The sequence below is a fragment of the Neophocaena asiaeorientalis genome, unplaced genomic scaffold (assembly GCF_003031525.2).
Source record: "Neophocaena asiaeorientalis asiaeorientalis breed wild unplaced genomic scaffold, Neophocaena_asiaeorientalis_V1.1 scaffold220, whole genome shotgun sequence".
NCBI classification, from domain to species: domain Eukaryota; kingdom Metazoa; phylum Chordata; class Mammalia; order Artiodactyla; family Phocoenidae; genus Neophocaena; species Neophocaena asiaeorientalis.
Window position 1 is genome coordinate 3,847,203 of NW_020174042.1, and position 22,384 is coordinate 3,869,586.

The window sequence follows — 22,384 nt, forward strand, 5'->3', positions numbered from 1 at the left end:
TTGTGGTGCGTGGGCTTAGTTGCTCTGCAGCATGTGGGATCTTCCCGGACCAGGGCTCGAACCCATGTCCCCTGCATTGGCAGGCAGATTCTTAACCACTGCGCCACCAGGGAAGTCCCCCATAGGCTCTTAAAAAGATGCTATTTTCACAGTGTAGGACTTATCACGTTATTTATATTCTCTGTACTCTTACTCTTGGTGTTGTGACCACACATAGGCTAAGAGAAATGAGCTAAAATCTCCGCGTATACTTTTTGCAACATAAATGTCTTTTATGCAGTTTTTTGATGCATAAATTCTCATCAGTTGTGAACATTATAAGTACCCACTAGACTAAGTTGGCTCTAATGCCAAATATATCACTAATGGTAGGCATGGGTGCCAGTGAAGCAGTAGAGAGCTAGTAAATTACTTAAGATGCATTTTAAATAAGTCAAGAGTACAATGTATATCAACTCACGTTTGAATATAAAATCCCCATTCTGAGAGATTTAGCCTATAACTCTAGCTTGAACTGATTGGTGGAAAAACTGTTTTCATTAAGGAGTAAAAACGAACAAAAATTCAGAGGTAGAGCAGAGAACACAAAGGAAAAGCCAGGAAAGCACTCCTAATCAAGTTCCCGTCTTGGAGAATTCCCAGATGCTTCTTAAATTATTGCCTGAAGAAAAAGAGAGGTGTCATAAATATTAGATCTAAAGTACTTGAGAAAGTCTGTGTACCTTCATTCTCCAATCTTGACTTTTGTGTTTGATCCTGAATATCATTCAATTCAACAAAAGAACAAACAGAACCTGGCTTTTGAATCCACGAGCAACCTTTATGTCTAAAAAAAAAAAAATATCAGGATCAAAGGTAACTTGTCTGTTAGTGGTTTCTAATATGCCCTCAAATTAGTTTCCCCCCAAATTATTCTTTAAATTGATTAATTATTCTTTAAATGATTAATACAAAATAAATGGAACTTACTAATATTCCACAAAATAAAAAGATATCCCCCACCATGTTGGACCCAGTGGAAAATTCATCATGTTTGTTGCCACTGTGGCAGCAGAATTAGGAAATCCAAAATCATTCTCTCTGAAAATTAAAATTCAACCACCATAAATGCTTTAAAGCAAAATTATTTTACAGTTGTTAGACTGATGACTTGTGTTCAAACACTGGTTTCATAACACATTAGTTGACAGTACATGTAGCAAAAACCACTTAACTCTCCTACTAAATGGAAAAAGATATACTTTAATGAAAAAAACCTACATCTGTATATATTAATTGTATCACGTAATTATGTTTATTAAATCAGTCTATATTAACATACCTAATTTCAGATTTCTCTTGGCCTTCTGACTCTTCATCATCACTGTTATCAGAAAACTGGCAGTGGAGGACTTCATCCTGCTCTTCTAAGTGACCCAGCAGCATCTGACTTCTTGTTCGAAATCCGGCAACTAGTCGATCCAGAGAGTATACAGAAGGACTTGTGTAGACCTTACAAGTGATTCCCCCACCCAACAACAAAAAACGTGATTTTTTGTGTCTGTTTTTATCCTATCACTCAAAATGTTTTTTAAAGAGGTTAGACAGGTACTCTTAAAATAGCCAATCACTGAAAATATACATCCCCCCCGCCCACAAAAAAAGTCAAAATTCATTTCATAATATTAATTGTGCCTCATGGACACACACTTCTTTCAGAATCTATACACAGCTCTTCCTCTTCTAGAAAGCTCGTATAACTTCAAGGAAAATAGCACTCAAAAATGAAACCAAAAAGAGGCATGAGTGAAAACATCACAGCTCTTTTTTTTTTAAATATATTTTTTAGAAGATTTCTTTATTATTTATTTATTTATTTTTGGCAGCGTTGGGTCTTAGTCGCGGTATGCGGGATCTTCGTTGAGGCACGCGGGATCTTTCATCGCGGAATGTGTACTTCTCTCTAGTTGCAGCCTGCGGGTTTTCTCTTCTCTAGCTGTGGCGCGCAGGCTCCAGGGCGCGTGGGCTCTGTAGCTGTGGTGCGCCAGCTCTAGTTGAGACATGTGAGCTCAACAGTTGTGGCACACAGGCTTAGTTGCCCCTCGGCATGTGGGATCTTAGTTCCCTGACCAGGCCCTGCACTGTAAGGCGGATTCTTTACCACTGGACCACCAGGGAAGTCCCAACATCACAGCTCTTAAACATAGCTCAGGCACTCCCCAACAAATGTGAAGCCCATACACAGTGTAATAGGAGACAACTGTTACCCACCCCACTGCAATCTTCCCATTTCTGAACACTTGGAGAATTGCAGTGCTGCTAAGGATCTGCAATTCCCCTCTAATCCAAATCCCACCACATGAAGAAATCCAGAGCCACTACCACTCCTTCTGCCAGGGCAAAATATTCCTGATTTGAAAATTTGAATGTATTTATTCAGACTTTACATGTAGTAGTCAGGGAGAGCTGAATTAGTGCTCTAAGTGACACTTAATATGTATCATGGGATAAATAGATTTTCATGGACTAGCCTGGAAACTTTCTATATTATTATTCTATTGGCCTTAAGTTCTCAAAAATTTACCTTGGAAAACAATGAATTAGATATTGCCTTTATACTTTTATTCTAGTTTCTGTTACCAAATATTTCCTTTTTAACCACTTCTCTATAACCAAACCTGAGGGTAATTTCTCAAAAAAGGTAAATAATAAGATCTTAGAGGAGACATTCAATTTATTAATATAAATCATTATAAGCTATTAAAATTACTACATACAGTAGAATGTGTATATCACATGGTGTGAAGATTCAATTGACGTAGGTCCTTTACACACCACCTCCCAGGAAAGCCAACCTGATACTGGATATTTCTTGACACTTGATTTTTGTACCTCCACTGTTGGTCACCTAATAAGACCATCCATCACATCAGCACCATGATGGATGGGGGGTAAAGTTTTCTAGGTGGCCTTCCAATTCTGGGGTATGGAAATTATTTACAGAAGAACCAACTCAAGAAGTATTTATCTAACAAGCACATTGTACCTAGCATGGCCACCTGCACCATAACCAACAGGATTCAAGGTTGCTCTTTGATGGGGGTGGGGGTGGGGGCTGGGAGGAGGGCTTTATTTCAGGAGCAAATAAAACTTTTTGTTCAGAATCAAACTTTGTTTTCTGGGATTGTAACTTGCTTTAAAATTTTCTTTTTACAAAGAAAAGCAAATGACCCAGCTTAATAATGAACACCAAATGGGTTCTGCCACAATGAGTAACATTCAGTAAATTAATTCCTTAACAGTCATTCCACCCAAAAGAATGGTTCTTAGCCCCTTCTGGCTCACCAAGCCTTCTATAATCTGGCCCCTTCCTACCTAAGTGTTGGGTCCTGCTTCTTTCAGTTGCTTCTGCACTCCCTGCTCCCAACAAAGAATATTTTTGCATTTTCAACCATACCCCAAGCAATACTGATCAAAATGTAAGTACTCAATAAGCTGAGTAATAATTCAGATAACTGAAGTGTATCCAACTAGAAGGCAATTTTTTTATTCTAACCATTTTTTCCGAGAATTACATAGCAACAGGACTGGACAGAACTTTAAAGATTAGAGTTCAACTCATCCCATGTTTGACTCTCCTCTGTAATACTGCAAATTATCATTTAACCTCTGCTTAAACAAATTCACTGTGGGGACCCACACAAGCCCTGAGACCTCTCATATTACTTTGACACTTCTCATTAATAAATCCCTCTTTATATTGCCTCTTATATTGCCTTATTGCTTCTCATTGGTCCTAGTTCTAGAGACAAAGTCTAACAGTAATGATAAGCCTTCAAATACTTGAAAGTAGTTATCATGTCTCCTCTGAATCAGACTAAATCTAGAGTTATTTCAGATTTTCTCCAAGGTCCTTCAGCAACTTGGTTGTTCTCCAAAAATAATCTAATTTGACTTAGGTGTTGTACCCAGATCTGAGCATAATATTCTCAATCATCATACAATAAGATAATCTCTTCTCACTAGTGATGCGTTTGATTTTGTTTCATGAGATGTGTTGCAATTCATTTACCACAGATTGTGGCTTTCACATATTTAATTTTGTAGTTGAATTTGAGAGTTCCACAAAGGTTCATAAGATGTAATTTGTCGTTTTGCTACTGTGAACTTGGTATGTTTTGCAGGAATGAGTGCTGGGCTGGCAAGGGAACCTGGTCAAAGCTCAGCAGACACATCTCACACAGCTCTGCTTCACCATGAGCAACAATCTATGCAAAGACGTGATTAAAAAGCAAAACTAATTAATTATTTTGAGAGAAAAAAATGGCCTTTGTGTGAAAGATAAAATCTTAATGAAAACTGAAAAGGCTGTTGACTTCAGTGTATGGGATTTAATGCATAAGAATTTTGTGACTCAATAAAAATGTAATTCATTCAGGAAAAACAGAAAAGATTTTACAGATATTTCCACTTTTGTGAGTTTGGAGATTCCAGAGGTTTAAAAAAATATATCCCTTGGGACCTCCCCGGTGATCCAGTAGCAAAGAATCCACTTTCCAATGCAGGGGACGCGGGTTCAATCCCCGGTCAGGGAACTAAGATCCCACATGCCACGGGGCAACTAAGCCCGCATGCCACAACTACTGAGCTCTCGCACCTCAACGAGAGCCCGCATGCCACAAACTACAGAGCCCACGCACCCTGGAGCCCACGCACAACTAGAGAGAGAAAAACCCTCATGCCACAACTAGAGAGAAGCCTGTGTGCTGCAACGAGGAGCCCACGCACCGCAATGAAAAAGAAAGATCCCGCGTGCCGCAACTAAGACTCGAGGCAGCCAAAATAAAAAGAAAGAAAGAAAGAAAAAAAAATCCCTTAAGAACGTTTTTGTTGGTTTTCTTACTATACAATTATGTCAAGTACTGAAAGTGATATTATTTACCTATTGCTTTTATTTCCTTTTCATAATACAATATTTTATCAAATCTAAAATGTCATCAACTGTAAGACACACCATTATTTTTATACCAGCAAGAAAGAAAAAAGCTATCATCTACGACATACCATCAATTGTAAAACATATCCTACCACCAAAGATGATAAAGTGAAAAAAAAAATGTGAGTCTTATAATCCATGAAAAATGGTAGCATCATCAGCATATATGGTATTATTTTAAACCTAAGTAAAGACTGGTACCACTTTGTAATTTTTTTCCTTCCAAAGTGCCTTTTTGGTATGTACTGATATAACACTGGTGTTTGGCTTTAATTATATCATATTTACCACATTAAGAAAATAGAAACCTCTGTTACATTTTTTTCCTTAAATTTAAATATAGATTCAATTTTACATGAGTTTACATCAGATTAGTTTCTGGTATCTGTTGAGACAAATGAGTTTCTTTCTCGTTTTTCCTAATAATTTGGTAAATTATACTATTTAGTTGTGAAGGGCAATTTCTTTAGGATTTCTACATAAGTAGATAAATCCTAAAATTCCATTTTGGAATTAAACTTTTTAGATTAAGAGATGGTTGCAAACAACTTAAATGTGCAACAATAGGAAAAAGCACACAATGGTATGTCCTTAGGATAAAATATTATTACCTGTCAAAATCATGATATAGAATATTTAATGACTGTCAAGCATTTGTGATACATTAAGTGAGAAAAGCTAGCTACAAAAGTATGTAAGTTATATATATATATAATACACTTTTAAAATAAATAAGATCTTTTCACTCTTTCCCTCGAATATGTATAAACAAACATATAAGAAATGAAATCAAACTCTTTATGCAATCAATTTAAAAACTAATTAAGCCATTGTTCCCCTTTTCCTTTGAAAGTATTTTTTTTTTTTTGCGGTACGCGGGCCTCTCACCATTGTGGCCTCTCCCGTTGCAGAGCACAGGCTCCGGGCGGGCAGGCTCAGCGGCCATGGCTCACGGGCCCAGCCACTCCACGGCATGTAGGATCTTCCCGGACTGGGGCACGAACCCGTGTCCCCTGCATCGGCAGGCGGACTCTCAACCACTGCGCCACCAGGGAAGCCCTCTTTGAAAGTATTTTAAGTCAAGGAAATATTTCCCTTGTCAGACTATTTTTACTTCAAGAAAATATTTGAGCTAAATTCTAAAAGAAAATATAAGAGCTGGAAAATATTAGCTCAACTTCTGCCAAGGAGACAGAAATCCAGGAAAAAATGAAATAAGATTTCAGACGTCTTCTTTAGCCTAATTTAACTAGTTTTGGTATTTAATATGAAACGTTCTGCTCACTCTAGAACAATGGAACAGGAAACAGGACTTGAACAAGTCTTGGCAGGCTTTGCGTCTTTCCATGCAAGTATTCATGTCTGCTGCAGTAACCAGTCCAAGCAAGAGTGGGGGCCAGGATTCCTGGACACACAATAGGAGCAAGAGAACTCTCAAAACTGCTGATCATTGCATTTTCTCCCTTTTCCCCTTCTTTTAGTGGCTAGAAGGGTTCTTTTGGGGTAGAAGGAAAATTTTAAAAACAAAACTAAGAATTTGCTAATTTGAATATATGTCCATCCATGGTGAAGGAAACAGCACTGGGAGTAAGTGTTGCCATTCCTCAACATAATGCAGAGTCTCTCTGGCCGGGTCTTTTCCTTCCATGTCACAGTAATCTTTTGGCAAACTCACTGGTTCTTTCTTTCTGTTACATCTTAATCCCACTTGGTCATAAGGGAACTTTGAGATTACCTGTAACCACAGAGGAGCTACAAGTCTTATAGTGCATCTGCCCTCTCCTAAACTATGGTAACCACACAATATGTTTTCCAAACCAAAACCCTTGAAAGTGAAAGGGGGCAATGAAACTAATTAAAATTTTAAAAATAATAATTTGCTAATTTGAAACAATAACTGTGGAAGTCTTTATTCCAGTCATGGCTGTTTCAGGTCTAATCAAACAACTAGAGATAAGAACAGAGGGGCCTAGGGACCTCCCTAGTGGCACAGTGGTTAAGAATCCACCTGCCAGTGCAGGGGACATAGGTTCGAGCCCTGGTCCGGGAAGATCTCACATGCCACGGAGCAACTAAACCTGTGTGCCACAACTGCTGAGCCTGCGCTCTAGAGCCCAGGAGCCACAACTACTGAGCCCATGTGCCACAGCTACGAAAGCCTGCATGCCTAGAGCCCGTGTTTCTGCAACAAGAGAGGCCACCGCAATGAGAAGCCTGTGCACTGCAACGAACAGTAGCCCCTGCTCACTGCAACTAGAGAAAGCCCGTGCACAGCAACGAAGACCCAACACAGCCATAAATAAATTTATTAATTTTTTTAATCTTAAAAAAAAAAGGAACAGAGGGGCCTAACCCCTTCTCAAGAGTCCACGGAGCTCTGTCTCCTCAAAGAATGTGTGCATGTTTGTGTGTGTGCGCGCGCAGGCGTGTGTGTGAACATCTAGTAAAAAGAGAAAGAAACAGAGAGAGACAATAAATGTCTAACTTTTATAATCAGAAAAAAATGTTGTTATTATTATAAAATAAAAGAATGAACAGAGGGACTTCCCTGGTGGCGCAATAGTTAAGAATCTGCCTGCCAATGCAGAGAACACAGGTTTGAGCCCTAGTCAGGGAAGATCCCACATGCCGCGGAGCAACTAAGCCCGTGCGCCACAACTACAGAGCCTGCACTCTAGAGCTCGCAAGCCACAACTACTGAGCCCACGTGCCACAACTACTGAAGCCCGCACGCCTGGAGCCCATGCTCCGCAACAAGAGAAGCCACTGCAATGAGAAGCCCGCACACTGCAACGAAGAGTAGCCCCCGCTCACCGCAACTAGAGAAAGCCCACATGTAGCAATGAAGACCCAACACAGCCAAAAAAAAATTTAAAAAGAAAAACAAAGAATGAACAGAAACAGGAAATTCTTTCACATTACTAGCCAATAGTAAAAAAAATTCTTTTTAATATAGAAGACTTGATATATAATTAAGTTGAATTAATAGATATCCAACATGAATCCTACGAAGACCTTATCTTTCTTCTCAAATGTTCTATGCAAATTCACCATGTATTCAACCAAGAAGAAAATGTCAATAACTCTAAAAAGTTTAACTCAAATTAATAGTAACAATGGTTTAAATTTTAAATCCAACCACTCAAAATTGAAAACTATAGAGGTAACAGTAGCAACTGTCCCACTCATTCTGAGGCATGGAGCCTGGGACATAGTAGAAGCACCCCATGAACATGTGTTAGGATGCAGTGTGCCAGGCACTTTTGGAGTCAACATCTCATGTAAATCCTCCATACACCCCCGCAGGTCCCCCATTCTGACAGATAAGGAGCCTGGGGTTCATACGGTTTTAGTCATCCATCCAGGCCTACACCATAGAGATGGTATACACACCCAAGCCAGCCTGACTGCAAAGTCTATGACATCTCTCATATTTCTTATCCCTTTGACTGTAACCAATGTATAGATCTCAAACAAATCATTTCCAGTCCTAAAATTAATAAATGGAAACCAAAATTCATGAATCTGCTAATTAGTCTTTTCCATGGTGGAGATTCCTTGATTTTTCAAGAGAAATCAGTGTGTGCACATATTTACCACCCACACACATATTTTTTATAAATAAATAAAAATTAAGATGAAACTTCATACTCATTTTTATATAGTCTTGATTATGTCAAACTTGGCAAGACTGAATAACACATAAATGTCATTTTGAAAATAATCAGACAGGCAAAGTAAGTCAAAATAAATACCTCCAACCTTATCAACTTGGGTTGGGTAAATAAAGATAGAAAAAATTCATGAAGATATCAGACTTAGTCATGTCTGAAAATACAATAGCAAAGGGTAGCTTTTTTCTCCTTGATAAATGTAAGCATTATCTTCAACTATTCCTTCCAAATATATCTATACATTCTCCTACCTATTAATTTTTTATTAAAAAGAAGCATGATTTAAAAAAGAGTATACATAACAAACAAAAAAGAAGAGTATAAACAAAAGTGTATGAAACCAAATGGAAAAAAAACCTGCTAAGACTATACAAATACACTGTGATATTATATTATATACAATACTTTTTAAATCTCATAATAAGAAAGAAATTAATGCTTAGACTTTACCTTCCTGGAATCTGATCTTGCTGGAATATAAATATAATGCTCCAAACGGGTATCAAATGGTACAGTATATGGTCTCTTTTCAGGTATCCTGGCATCTGGCCCATCTCCACAAGTTTCCTTAACTGACGAAGTCATTGACAGGTTAAGTTTTGTTAGTTCTTCACTCAGTTGATCCACAAGAAGTTGTTGTTCTATTATTTTTTCATTCTTTGTAGAAGAGAGATAAGAATTTTAAAAACAGAGAACCTCAGTATGTGTATAATGATTAAAAATAACTGTACATCGACCAAAGTTACAACTACCTTAACAAAACAGTAAAACCTCATTTATCCAAAGACTATCCTTCTGGGATTTCCCTGGCGGTCCAGTGGTTAAGACTCCACACTTCCACAGCAGTGGGCGCAGGTTCCATCCCTGGTCACGGAACTAAGATCCTGAAGGGTGCGTGGCGCAGCCAAAAAAAAAAAAACCCAAAAAACAAAGACTAGCTTTCTGGTGTTCACAAGAATTTAGGATTGTCCTGAGTGGTAAAAACTTTTGAATAGTAAGCACCAATAAATACAGCCTAAAGAGTGTGCAAGACAGTGCCCCACACACTGTGATTGGTTAGCTTGCCAACCTGCAGCACTGTGATTAGCTGATCTTTATAAAAGTTTGAAACTTCAGAGTGAAATCCAATAAGTAACAAGAGACCAGAATGTTAAAAAGTGTAGAAAATTGCAAAGAGCTGAGGTGACAGCAAAGGGGACAGAAAGTGGTAACAGGTGCAGTGAAGTGAAAGCCTTTACTCAGTGAAAAAGAAAGCCAGAAACACAAAGAGATAGAAGATAGGCAATTGAGAGTCGTGGGAGAAAGAACTTGGAAATCAAAGGCAGAACAAATTATATGGGGGGGTGGGGGGGAAGACACCGTGTGTGGTTTAGCTTCTTACATATCCTCTAAAGAAAAATTTTGAAGTATATCCAATCTAGAAAGCTCTAACATCAATCTTTGTTTTATAAGCACAAAATTATGTAAATAAGAAATGTCATTCATCTTAATATTTCACATGTATTATAATGTTTAAATAGGAGAAAAAAAAAACCCTAAACTTTCACTGTGTTAATGCTGAGCTATAAAATGTAACTTTATTTTTAAAGTCATGTATTCAGATAATTAAAATATAAAACATCAATAGCATATAAGTTGACGGGGGATATTAAATGGAGTCCTTATACTCTCTAGGAAAAGGGTAAAAATACCAATTAATATTAGACTGTATTAAGTCAAGGGTGCATGGTATACTCTCCAGAATAACCACTAAAAAAAGTGAAAGTACAACTTCTAAGGTAATGAAGTAAATTTTAAAATACACAATTAATCCAAAAGAAGGTAAGAAGGAGAGAAGAAGGAACATAGAGCAGATAGGATAAGTAAAAATCACAATGGTGGGATTATAACCAGAATGTAATAGTAATTATGTTAAATTCAGAAATGAACTAAGTAATCCAATTAAAGGATAAGGACTGTCAGAAAGAACTGTAAAATTATCTAACCTGCTAATTACAAGAAACACAATTAAAATAGACACAGAAGGATTAAAAAGATGGAAAAAGAGATACCATGTAAATATTAATCAAAAGAAAGCTGGTACAGCTATATTAATATAAAATAGACTTTAAGGCAAAAACCATTAGAAGAGATAAAATGAGGTAAAAAGTGATTTAAAAAAAAGGTCAATTTACCAGGATGATGTAACAATTCTACATTTCTATGTACTTAATAACCGAGCTTAAATATATATAATGCAAAAATGGTCACTATTCTCAAGACAAATCCAAAATTATAGTGGGAGATTTTAACATCACTCTAAATCACTGATATGACAAAAAGACCCCCAAAAAGTGAGTAAAAATATAGATTTGAATAACGGGATAAACAGGATTAAGAGTACCCAATGATTGCAGAATACACATTCTTTTCAAACACTTCTGTAGTATCTACAAAAACTGGCCTTATGCTAAGCCGTAAAGCAATTTTCAACCCAAAGAACTGAAATCATACAATTAAGCTAAAAATTAATAAATGCAACTAAGCTAAAAGTTAATAAAAAGAAATTCTCCATGTGTTGTAAATAAAGTAACTATACAACCCATAGGTCAAAGAAAAAAGTCACAATAAAAATTAGGAAATATTTTGAGGCAAATGTGAAATGCAGGTAAAAATAAGCTTAGGAGGAAACATATAAATTTAAATGCACATATTATAGAAGGCTAAAAATATATAGAAAGGCTAAAAATCAATGAACTAAGCATCCATCTAAAGAAGTTAGGAAGATAGCATAGGATCCTATCCCCCAAAAAAGCAGAAAAAATTAAATAATAAAGATAAGGGTAGAAATTAATTAAATAATAAATAAACATATACTAGAGAAGATCAACAAAGTCAAGAATTTCTTCTCTGAAGAGACTAATAAAATTGATAAACCCCTGGTGAAGTTGATCAAGGAAAAAAAAAAGAGAGAAGGCAGAAATAACCAGGAATGAAAAGGGGGATATCATCACACGTCTAAAAACATTAAAGAGATAAGAGACTATTACAAACTTATGCCAATAAATATGAAAACTTAGACACAGTTGTTAGATTCTTAGACAAATAAACCTTATCAAAAGGGGGGCAAAAAGAAAATATGATTGAATTCATAATAAAACATTCCACAAAGAAATGTTCCAGTCCCAGATGTTTTTCAGGTGAATTCAACCAAACATTTAAGAAAGAAATAACACTAATTTTTCCACACATTCTTCCAAAGTATAGAAAGAGAAGGAATGCTACCTAACCTATATTATTAGGATAACCTAATCTGTTACAATATCTAACAAGAATATTTTGAAAAAGGAAAATATAGGCTAATCTCACACATGAATAGAGACGCTAAAATCCTAAACAAAATAATCACAAACCAAATCAAGGACACTTGTAGAAAACAGTTAACACAGCAGACCTGACTGCTATCCTTTGAAAGACCTGCTTAAGAGGTTGTCCACTGGCTGGTGTCTGGGAACTTGGATCCTAAGAGGGTTCCCAACACCCTAACTGGTAAGAGTGGCTCACTGTGCTCAAAGTGTTTGTACAGACAAGGTGGTTTATGTTGAACACCTGCTTTCCTTCTGGTAGTCTGGAATTTTGGTACATGCTGGGCAGAGAATGCCTTCATTACCAGCCCTCAATAAAACCTGAGTCTCTACTGAGTTTCCTTGGTAGACAACATTTCACGTGAGTTGTCACAGGCTTTGCTGGGGGAATTAAGCACATGCGGGTGACTCCACCGGGAGACAACTCTTGGAAGCTTGTGCCTGGTTTCTCCTGGACTTCACTCTATGTCCCCGTTCCCTTTGCTCTCCTTTCACAGTAATAAATCTTAGCCATGAGCACAACTATATGCTGAGTCCTCCTGGTGCATCATCCAACCTGAGGGTGGTCTTGGGGACCCCCAACACAATACATCATGACCCAAAGAAAGGTTTATTCCAGGAATATAAGATTGGTTTAAAAATTAGAAAAATCAATATAATTCACCACATTAACAGGATAAAGGGAGGAAATCATGATAAAGAAAAATCATTTGATAAAATTTAATATCCATTCATAATAAAAATTCTCAGCAAAGAAATTTTCCTTGGTTTGATAAAGGATAAATTAAAAATATATATATATCGGGACTTCCCTGGTAGTCCAGCAGTTAAGACTCCACACTTCCACTGCAGGGGGCACAGGTTGATCCTGGTCGGGGAAGTTCCGCATACTGCACAATGCAGCCAAAAAGTAAAAAAAAAAAAAAAAAAAAATCTACAGCAAACATGATACTTAATAGTGAAACAGTGAAAGCTTTTCTTCAGCAGTTGGAAACAAGACAAGGATGCTTGGTATCAACACTTGTATTCAACACTGTATTAAAGATGTCAGTCAATGAAGTAAGGTTAAAAAAAAAAAAACAGAAGGTATAAGGATCATAAAGGAAGAAATAAAAATGTCTTCATTTGCAGATGACATAACTATAAATGAAAATCCTAAAGAATTTACATAAAATATCAGAATGAAAAAATGAATTTAATCAGGTTGCTGGGTATAAGCTATCAACATACACAAATCAATACAGTTACACATACCAACAAAAAATGAAAATCTGAAAAGATTCCATTTATAGTCACATAAAAAAATAAAGTACCTGGGAATGAATCTAACAAAAAATGTGCAATACTTCTACATACACACAAAAAAGTCATTATTGAGAAAAACCAAAGAAAACATGAGTAAATGGAGGAATATACCATGTTCATGGGTTAGTGAAAAGACTCATGATCAAAAGATGTTAACTCTTTCCAAATGTATCTTATAGATTTAATGCAATCCCAACCAAAATCACAAAAAAGTTTTGTTTTTTGGGGGTTTTTTTGTGGTCCTTGAAAAGCTGATTCTAAAATTTATATGGAGCAACCAAGACATTCTTGGGGAGGAGGGAAACAGAGCAGAGGCCTTGCTCTATAGAATATCTAGACTTATTAGGAACCTGCAATAAATAAGAAATGTGACATTAGTCCAAAGACAGAAAAACCAATGAGATACAACAGAAGTCCCAGAAATATACAACAGATGCATGCATGAATGAACCTTGATTTATGACAAAGACAGTGGTGAAAAGATGGTCTTTTCAAAAAGTGACGCTGGAACAAATGGATATCTATATGGAAAAAAATTGAAATTTGACCTTTACTTTACCCCATATGCAAAAATCAATTTCAGGAGAACTGTACAGCAAAATGTAAAAGGCAAAACAATAAAGCTCCTAGAAGATAATATAGAAAGACTCAGTCCAATAGGAAAGCAAGCAAGAAACTTGAATGAGCATTTCACAAAAGAAGGTATCCAAATAGCAAAAAAACATGAAGAAGTGCTCAACTTCACTAGTCATCGGGGAAGTACAAATTAAAACCACAGTAAAATAATATTATATACCTACCAGACTGCCTAAGATTTAAAACTTTACAATAACAAATGCTCGCAAGCAAGTGGAGCAGCAGAAATGCTCATACAGTGCTGTTGCAAGTTTAAACTGGAAAACAAGTTTGGTATCATTTACTAAAGTTGAAGATTCGCCTACCCTATGACCTAGCAATTCAACTCCTAGGCACAAATCCAAAAGAAATGTGTGTGCGTGTGCACCAGGAGACATGTTTAAGAAAATTCATAGAAAAAAATGTCTATCAACAGTAGAACAGAAAAATAAATTGTGGTATATTCATACAATGAAATCCTGTACAGCTATAAACTAATCAAGCTACAGCTACACACAACGTGGATGAATCAGAACAGATAAAATGTTCAATAAAAGCAACCAGATACTAAAGAATATATATTGAATGATTAAATTTATAAAAATTCCAAAAACTAAACTGTAGTGTTCAAGGATACATAGTAAAACCACAAAGCAAAGCAAGGAAATTATCATTATGAAAATTAGGAGAGCAGCTCTCTCCGAGGAGAGACTAAGGGCTTCCGAGGGGCTGGCAGTGTGCTATTTCTTGAACTGCTGGTGGCTACCCAGCTGTTCTCTTTGTGATAAATCACTGAACAACACATATTATTTTATATATGTTTTATGTTTTTAAATTATTACAGAATTAGAAGGGTTAAAAAAGAAAACAAAAATAATGTCAAAATCAAAGTCTAATTTGTCCTGAATCAGATTATTACTCAGAGCAGTAGTTACTCCTTGATAGGAAGCTAAAGTCTTTAAATGAAATGAACTGTTTGGGGGGGTGGTAGGGTTCATAGCCAGGGAGTATAATATTTAGGGACATACCATGTTACTCTGCAGGCACATCCATGTTAATACAGAAAAGCTAAGAGAGAGAAATTGAAAGATTTAGCCAAAATTAAAGAGCAAATCACTGATGGAGTATAAAACGATAATCTAACAAATCAAAAAGTTTAAATTATGTGTTTACCTTCCAACACTTGACAATATCATATTGCCTATTACTTTGGCAAACAACGGAAGGGAAAGTATAAAGAAAGGATAACCATAATATGATTTGCAAATTAAGTTCCTGGGTATAAGGTTTTGTGTTTTGTTTGTTTGTTTGTTTGTTTTGTGGTACGCGGGCCTCTCACTGCCGTGGCCTCCCCCGCTGCAGAGCACAGGCTCCGGACGCGCAGGCCCAGCCGCCATGGCCCACGGGCCCAGCCGCTCCGCGGCACGTGGGATCTTCCCGGACCGGGGCACGAACCCGCGTCCCCTGCATCGGCACTTGGACCTCCAACCACTGCGCCACCAGGGAAGCCCCAGGTTTTGTATTTTTGAAATATAAATCAAGCTAGCAATAAAAATGCTTTCCCTACACACCAATTTAGGAGGAAAACTGTAATAACTCTTTCAGGTGCTTGTGTTCAGAACTCCATCTGAAACCTATTTTTGCAAACATTCCCACTTATCATTTACAATGCTATTTTATTTAGTCATGTACTATTCCAATGAAATATACAGAGCAAGGTACATTAAAAAACTCTACCTGCAACCTATTCACTTTCTGCGCTTCTTTCAAAGATATAACATGTCCATTGCTTTCCTGCATCATCATTTGCATTTGATTCTTTAGTTCCTTCACTTCCAGGTCCTTCTGATTAAATACTACTTCAGCAGCAGCAAGAGCACACTGCGGGGAGGGAAAGAAAGCACAAGAGAGATTCAATGTGGAAAGTACTGGAGAGACCACATAATACCACAAAAACTGTGGTTTAATGACACCTTGAAGATGTCTCTTAAAATTTTCTTATCCTTTGTTTCTTGTTTCTTTATAAGAAAGGCAGAAACAGCTGAGAGGACCTATTACTGCTATAATGTAAGAATTAGTCACCACAAAGACAGGAAGATTTTCCTTACTTTTATTTCCTGCATTTTAAGATTGAAGCCAGTTATTCAAGTTCTAGAGTACATTCAATGAGATTTTTATAAGTTTTCTAGAATTGCCATGAGATTTTAATGTGGGTTTTTAAAAATCAAAGAGGTCACATTTCCCAAACTGACCTATAGAGTATGGTTAAATGCATTTGGATGTTTAAATAAAGAACATTTGCTAATTTTGCACCCTTTCACTAAAAAGAGATATATTTTGAAGATGTCTGGAAATATGGTTAAACGTATCGTTTTCTTAGTTTGCCTGTCTCCAAATAAACTCGGGACATGCAAATAATACTTTTAAAACAAATTTTGAACTAAATAAACAGAAAATTAACATTGGTCAAGGGTCTGCTTTATGCTAGATTGTAACTTGGCATTTTAAAAATATCTCACTGAATAGACATGATTCCTTTTTCATGAAGAAACTAAAGCTCAGTGAGTTAACACCTCTTCCCAGGACAACACAATGGATAAACCAAATTCCTGACAGTCAACTCCAGGGCCTTTCTAGATCTGAAGCCTATGCTCTTTCCGCTAAACCACAGGAAAAGAGAAGAAAGAGTAGCTATTTACAAAATGGTGCTCTCTTTACAAACAAGATTTAATTCACAAAACCAGAGCATGTGCGTGACCTCTCAGGTGGTGGCGTGGAGGTGGATGGGCCTCTGCACTGGGAACCCACGGACTGAGGCCAGCCTTGAATTTGCTACAGCCTTCCCTTGGGACTTTGGGCAAGTTCCTTCTTTTCTCTGCTTGGCATCTTTGAATGACCAAATAAGGAGGGAACGCATGACCCTGATGGTCCTTATAACCCTATATATTTATATGACCTTTATGACTTTTCTGTTTTTAAAATAAAATATAACTATAATTCTCACTAGTTAATACCCTCTGCTATGGGCAATTAATTGCCCATCCGAGAAGCTTAAAATGTAACTGCTCTCCCAGTGCTGCATATTTAAATATTTTTACATATACTTTATAAACTACAGTTTTATTGTTTATTATTTATTTAGAAGTGTTTATCTGTTGAGTATATTCATGTTCACATACTGTCCTTGTGTTCAAATTATGGAGTAAAAAGTAACAAAGAGACTTAAGAGGTATTTATGAGGGGATGAGCTGCCTTCACAGAACTCCTGGTACGTGGCCCTACCTACAACTACTGAGTCCAATCCCTTAGCTGCCACATATGTATAACCTAGGCCCAGGTAGAAGAGAAATAAATGAGAGGAGATCATAATAGGCTAACGTGTATTAAGCCTTACTATAGCTCAGGCATCTTTCTCATCACTTTATGGGAACTAATAATGCTCTAATAGCTTTCAAAGCAACCCTAAACGGAGTTTATTATTAGTGTTTCCATTTTACAGGTAGGAAAACTGAAGCACAGAGAGATTAAGTATTTGTCCAAGGTCAGAGAGCTAGTAAACAGAGGAGCTGGGATTCAAACCTTGGAAGTCTGTTACCCATGTTCTTAACTACTATATTCTCTCACAGAAAAAAAGAACAGAAATGAAGTTTAAAAAACAATTTTTTAAGAGACATATGGGGTAAGGAATGACACCAATCATTTGTCTATTTGCTGTTCAGTGGTATCCATAGATTACTAGGCCTAGAAGATTGCAGACCAAAAAAGGGAATCCATTTTTTTTAAATTGGGAAACACTGAATGCTATATCTCTCACCTGGAGACTCACAATATACATCAGTACTTTTCAAAGTTCTGGGAAGTCTTTGGATTAAGAAACCTGTTTGTTTTTTGCAACCTAGCATTTCCCAAAACAATCTGATCATGGTACCATTTTTCATCAAGACTGTTAATATCTTTGGGATATCATAATCTAGAGTACATAATCTAGAGCAAGTTTAAATTTAGAGTTTCCAACAGACGGAGAGAGGAGGTTACTACCCATCTCACCCCCAAGCAGATGGGTTTTGTGGGCTTCCAAAATCAGTCATCTTAGAAGCATGCTTTCTACCACCAACTCCTATAGTGTACCACAAAGTTCAAGCTTCCTATTACCTGTACTTAATGTTCTGCCAGTTTCTTATACCAAAGAGGAAGGGCCAGGCCTGCTCTATTTAAGAAAAAGGCAGAGCAGAGTTACTGCCTTTAAAAAAAAAAAAAATCCATGATTTTAAAAGCAGTACTTTATATGCTTATATTTAAAGATCAAAGCTTTGTAAAAGAGCAGCAGTTCTCATAGTGTATTCAGTAGTGAATCTTTTAGCATGAACCTTAGATCCTTTCAGGGTATCCATGAGGTTAAAACCATTTTCCTAGTTATACTAAAATGATATTTGCCTTTTTCACCATGTTGTCATTTGTACTGATGGTGCAAAAACAATGATATGTAAAACTGCTGGCTCCTAGTATGAATAAAGAAAGTGTCACCAAACTGTAGTGGTAGCCACTGTATTCTTCACTGCTGTGCACTAACAATACAAACAAACCAACAAATGCCAGTTTCACTTAAGAATATCTTGATGAAGGAATAAACATGATTTCATTAAATCTCAACACATGAGCACTTTTTTAGTATTCTATGTGTCAAATGGGAGGTATGCATAAAGTAGTTATCTGGTGATAGTTATCTGGGGCAAAAAATCTTGTGCAACTGTTTGAGTTGCAAGCTGAACTAGCCACATTTTTAATAGGGTGCTATTTTTACTCTAAAGAACAACAGACAAACTATTCACACTTGTATGTGTGACAGAACCATCATTTCAAGGAAAACAACTAATAGTATTTGTTGCAAATGATAAAATTCAAGTTTCATGCAAAAATTAGAATTTTGGGGCTTCCCTGGTGGCGCAGTGGTTGAGAGTCCGCCTGCCGATGCAGGGGACACGAGTTCATGCCCTGGTCTGGGAAGATCCCGCATGCCGCGGAGCGGCTGGGCCCGTGAGCCATGGCCGCTGAGCCTGCGCGTCTGGAGCCTGTGCTCCGCAACGGGAGAGGCCACAACAGAGAGAGGCCCCCATACCCAAAAAAAAAAAAAAAAAAAAAAAAATTAGAATTTTGGAAAACACTTCTGCTACTGTAAACTTGACAGCTTCCAGTAATTAACAACTTTGCAGGTGAGATCAGTGGTGATATTAAGGAATGTGATTTTTTTGATACTGTATAGTGAAATGTGTCAGCATTGAAAGATCTTCATAATTTAGTAAACAAATATTTTTCAAGTGTCCAATGCATGTTGATTCAAAATCGTGTGTGGATAAAAGATCCATTCAAAGTACAAGATAAAAATCAGTGAATGTTAATGTAACAAAATGGTTTCAAATCCCACATTGCAGGTAACCTTTAGGAAATTTCCGCTTGTTGAGTTCTGATATAATGTCAAAGAATATGCACAATTATCTGAAAAAGTCATTAAAATATTCCTCTCTTCCAACTACAAATCTAGATGAGGCTGGATTTTCTTCATATACTCCAACTAAAACAACATATTGCAACAAATTGCATGCTGACTGATATGAAAATCCACCTGTCTTCTATTAAATCAGACATGAAAAGAGATTTGAAAAAATATAAAGTAATTCCACTGTTATTAAATTTTTTTGTTTTGGAAAATAGTTATTTTTAATGAAAAAATGTTCTTTATATTAACATGTAATTGGGTTATTATTGTTAGTTCTGAGTGAATTAATAGTTTAAATTTGTTGTTTTAATTCTAATATGGTAAATATCAATAGATAACAACCCACACAAACAAAAGCTCTTTAGGGAACCTCAATTTGAAGAAAGTAAAGAAAACTTGTGAGCAAAAAGTTTGAGAATTGCTGTAATAGAGGTTTCTTTCTAATACATACAAATAGATATTGAGGAAAGATTTCTAACTAGAAAGCCGTCTTATTACCTATATCTTCTCCTATTTAAAAGAAAATGGTGGACTATCCATTTGTCCACCAGATTGCAAACTCCACATAAGCAGAACTAGGTATGTCTATTCTCCATTATTTCCCCAGTGACACATAATCTTTAAATAACAAATGTTTTTCAAATGAAAAGTGGGAAAATGTAATTTTAACTCAATATACATATATACAATATGTATACATGTACATAGCTACATTCCTTAAATATTATAAAATATGATGATTTATTTGTTTGTCTAAAAAATCAAAACACCAAACTCAAGGAGTCAGGTAGCATTTTTTTTCTTTCAAGAAGCACTGACCTAAAGAGGGATTAAAAACTCAATAAAATTTAACCTAATTTTGTTCTGAAACTGTGTTTCTTCTCATCCTCTAAATTAATGACCAGTCCCACAAGAGCCTACTTAATAAATACAACAAATTAAAATACACTTGAAGAAGAAAGGAGGAGGAACCAAGAAAGAGATGAATTATGAGGAGAAAGCAATAGGAAAAGGGAGAAAGAAACAGAGTAAAGGCAAATGAGATTTTATATATAATCCTTTCCAAAAAAACTTCTGAAATTCCAAAACGACTCTTACTTGCCCAGATAAATGTAGTCTTTAAACAAGTTACTTACAAAGGTAGTGTCTAAGTACCTGGCATTTCTTAAGCTCTCGCTTCAGCTGGAGAACTGTAATATGCTGTGGTCCTTCTTCCAGGTTTCCAATGCCTTGGTGTCCTCTGAATGAGGTGACCTCCTGGGTCACGTTAAACCACTCCTGCAGTTTGTGTTGCTGATTTTGGTTTAGTCTGACAGAATCTTTTAAGTCCACCAGGAAGGTAAAGGCTTCCTCTAAACAATTTTGGTAACCCAAACATTCTCCTTGTAGCTGAGCAACTTGCTCCTCAAGAGAATGGATCCTATTTTTATCAGGAGTCCCCTCCCGATGGATCTGGCTAGTTTGGTTGCTACCAGCCTGCTGGCTTTGCAAAGCTTCTCGAAGCAACTTAATCTCAAATTCCATTTCGTCCATACGGTCTGACTCAGGGCTGAAGTTTAAGGTGGGTTTGTTTCTAATGTTGCGTGCTCTGTTGGCATATTTGAGAGAATTTAAGGACTCGTCAAAATCCAAGGAGGATGGGCTGACACAGGTGATCATGACGGTCTTGGCACTGCCTCCCAGGGAATCTTTCAGAAGCCGGGTAATTTTAGCATCCCTGTATGGAATATGTGAACTCTTCCTGCGTGGGTCCCCAAGAGCGCTTATTACGTTTCCTAAAGCCAGCAAGCCACTGTTGATTTGAATGGATTCTTTGAACCGTTCACCAGTATTCCCTGTTTTGGTTACTCTTTCTGATCCAGCCAAATCCACAAAGTGGAACTTTGAGACAATATGCTGATGGGAATACCACAATCCATCTTCAGCTGCCTCTTTATTTTTCGCCACTTGACAAAGGCTGATTGTGAAAATCACATGTGACCTACTGGAGTGCTCGTTCATTTGGGTGGTATCCGTATGCCTGGCTGCATTCCCCATCTCCAGGAGACTCATCACTTCATCTGCAGTCTCCACCTGGCATTCCTTGGCCCCAACAATCACTTAAAATAGCAACAGCAAGTTTTAATCAAAATCCAGTAGAGTTAAATTAACCATACAACAATTATCATTTGCTTATACCGCCCAGTTAAGACAGTCCCTTTAAAAAACTTCATAGCATTTCAAAATAAAAGTAACATCAGCAACATCATTAAATAATTTTAGATAATCTGCTAACAGGACTATTTTAATAGATGGCATTCATTTTGATGTTTAAATTCTAAAAGATGTCATATATATGTATGTTTTAAACAATCTGTGGGTTTTTTTGGAATCACACTCAATTCTTTAAAACACATGACAAAAGAAAAATTCTTTATTCCAGTATTTTGATTTGTAGAGTCTAATATACTGATTGAAAGACAATAGATTAATTATATATATAACTCAAAAGAATTAATCAGTAGTAGATTAAAATTAAATTAAATTAGTTTCTTTTGAGTTTCGTTAATATTCAAGCCATCCTAAGGTTTAAAGTTTTTGGTAAATAACCAATGATAAATGAAAATTTCAATATAAATAAAGTTGTTTATTCTTTTTTTTTTTTTTTTTTTGCTGTACTAGGGCCTCTCAGTGTTGTGGCCTCTCCCGTTGCGGAGCACAGGCTCTGGACGCGTAGGCTCAGCGACCGTGGCTCACGGGCCCAGCCACTCCGAGGCATGTGGGATCTTCCCGGCCCAGGGCACGAGCCTGTGTCCCCTACGTTAGCAGGCGGACTCTCAACCACTGCACCACCAGGGAAGCCCTGTTTATTCATTTTAAAAACAGTTTCCCCCTACATAATATAAGAGTGCAAGGCAATTCAAAAAAGGCAAAAAAGTTTCTATTTTAACAACAGAATAGAACCCAAAATAACCTAAGCTTACTACATGTGTTATTT

The 22,384-nt window shown here is 36.7% G+C and overlaps 1 protein-coding gene across 8 annotated transcripts in view; it reads right to left on the bottom strand.

The window, feature by feature from the left end:
* The window catches only part of KIF27 (kinesin family member 27), an 81,694-nt gene that overhangs the window by 48,132 nt on the left and 11,178 nt on the right, over nt 1–22,384 (bottom strand). For 7 of the 8 annotated variants that reach the window (XM_024753863.1, XM_024753869.1, XM_024753864.1 and 4 more), the window contains 5 exons: nt 20,563–21,506; nt 15,651–15,794; nt 9,100–9,306; nt 1,322–1,491; nt 723–826 (listed from right to left, as the gene is read on the bottom strand). In XM_024753863.1, the coding sequence (XP_024609631.1) occupies nt 723–826; nt 1,322–1,491; nt 9,100–9,306; nt 15,651–15,794; nt 20,563–21,506 (1,569 nt within the window). The remainder of the gene's footprint in view (nt 1–722; nt 827–1,321; nt 1,492–9,099; nt 9,307–15,650; nt 15,795–20,562; nt 21,507–22,384) is intronic. The other variant, XM_024753865.1, reaches the window with a different exon arrangement.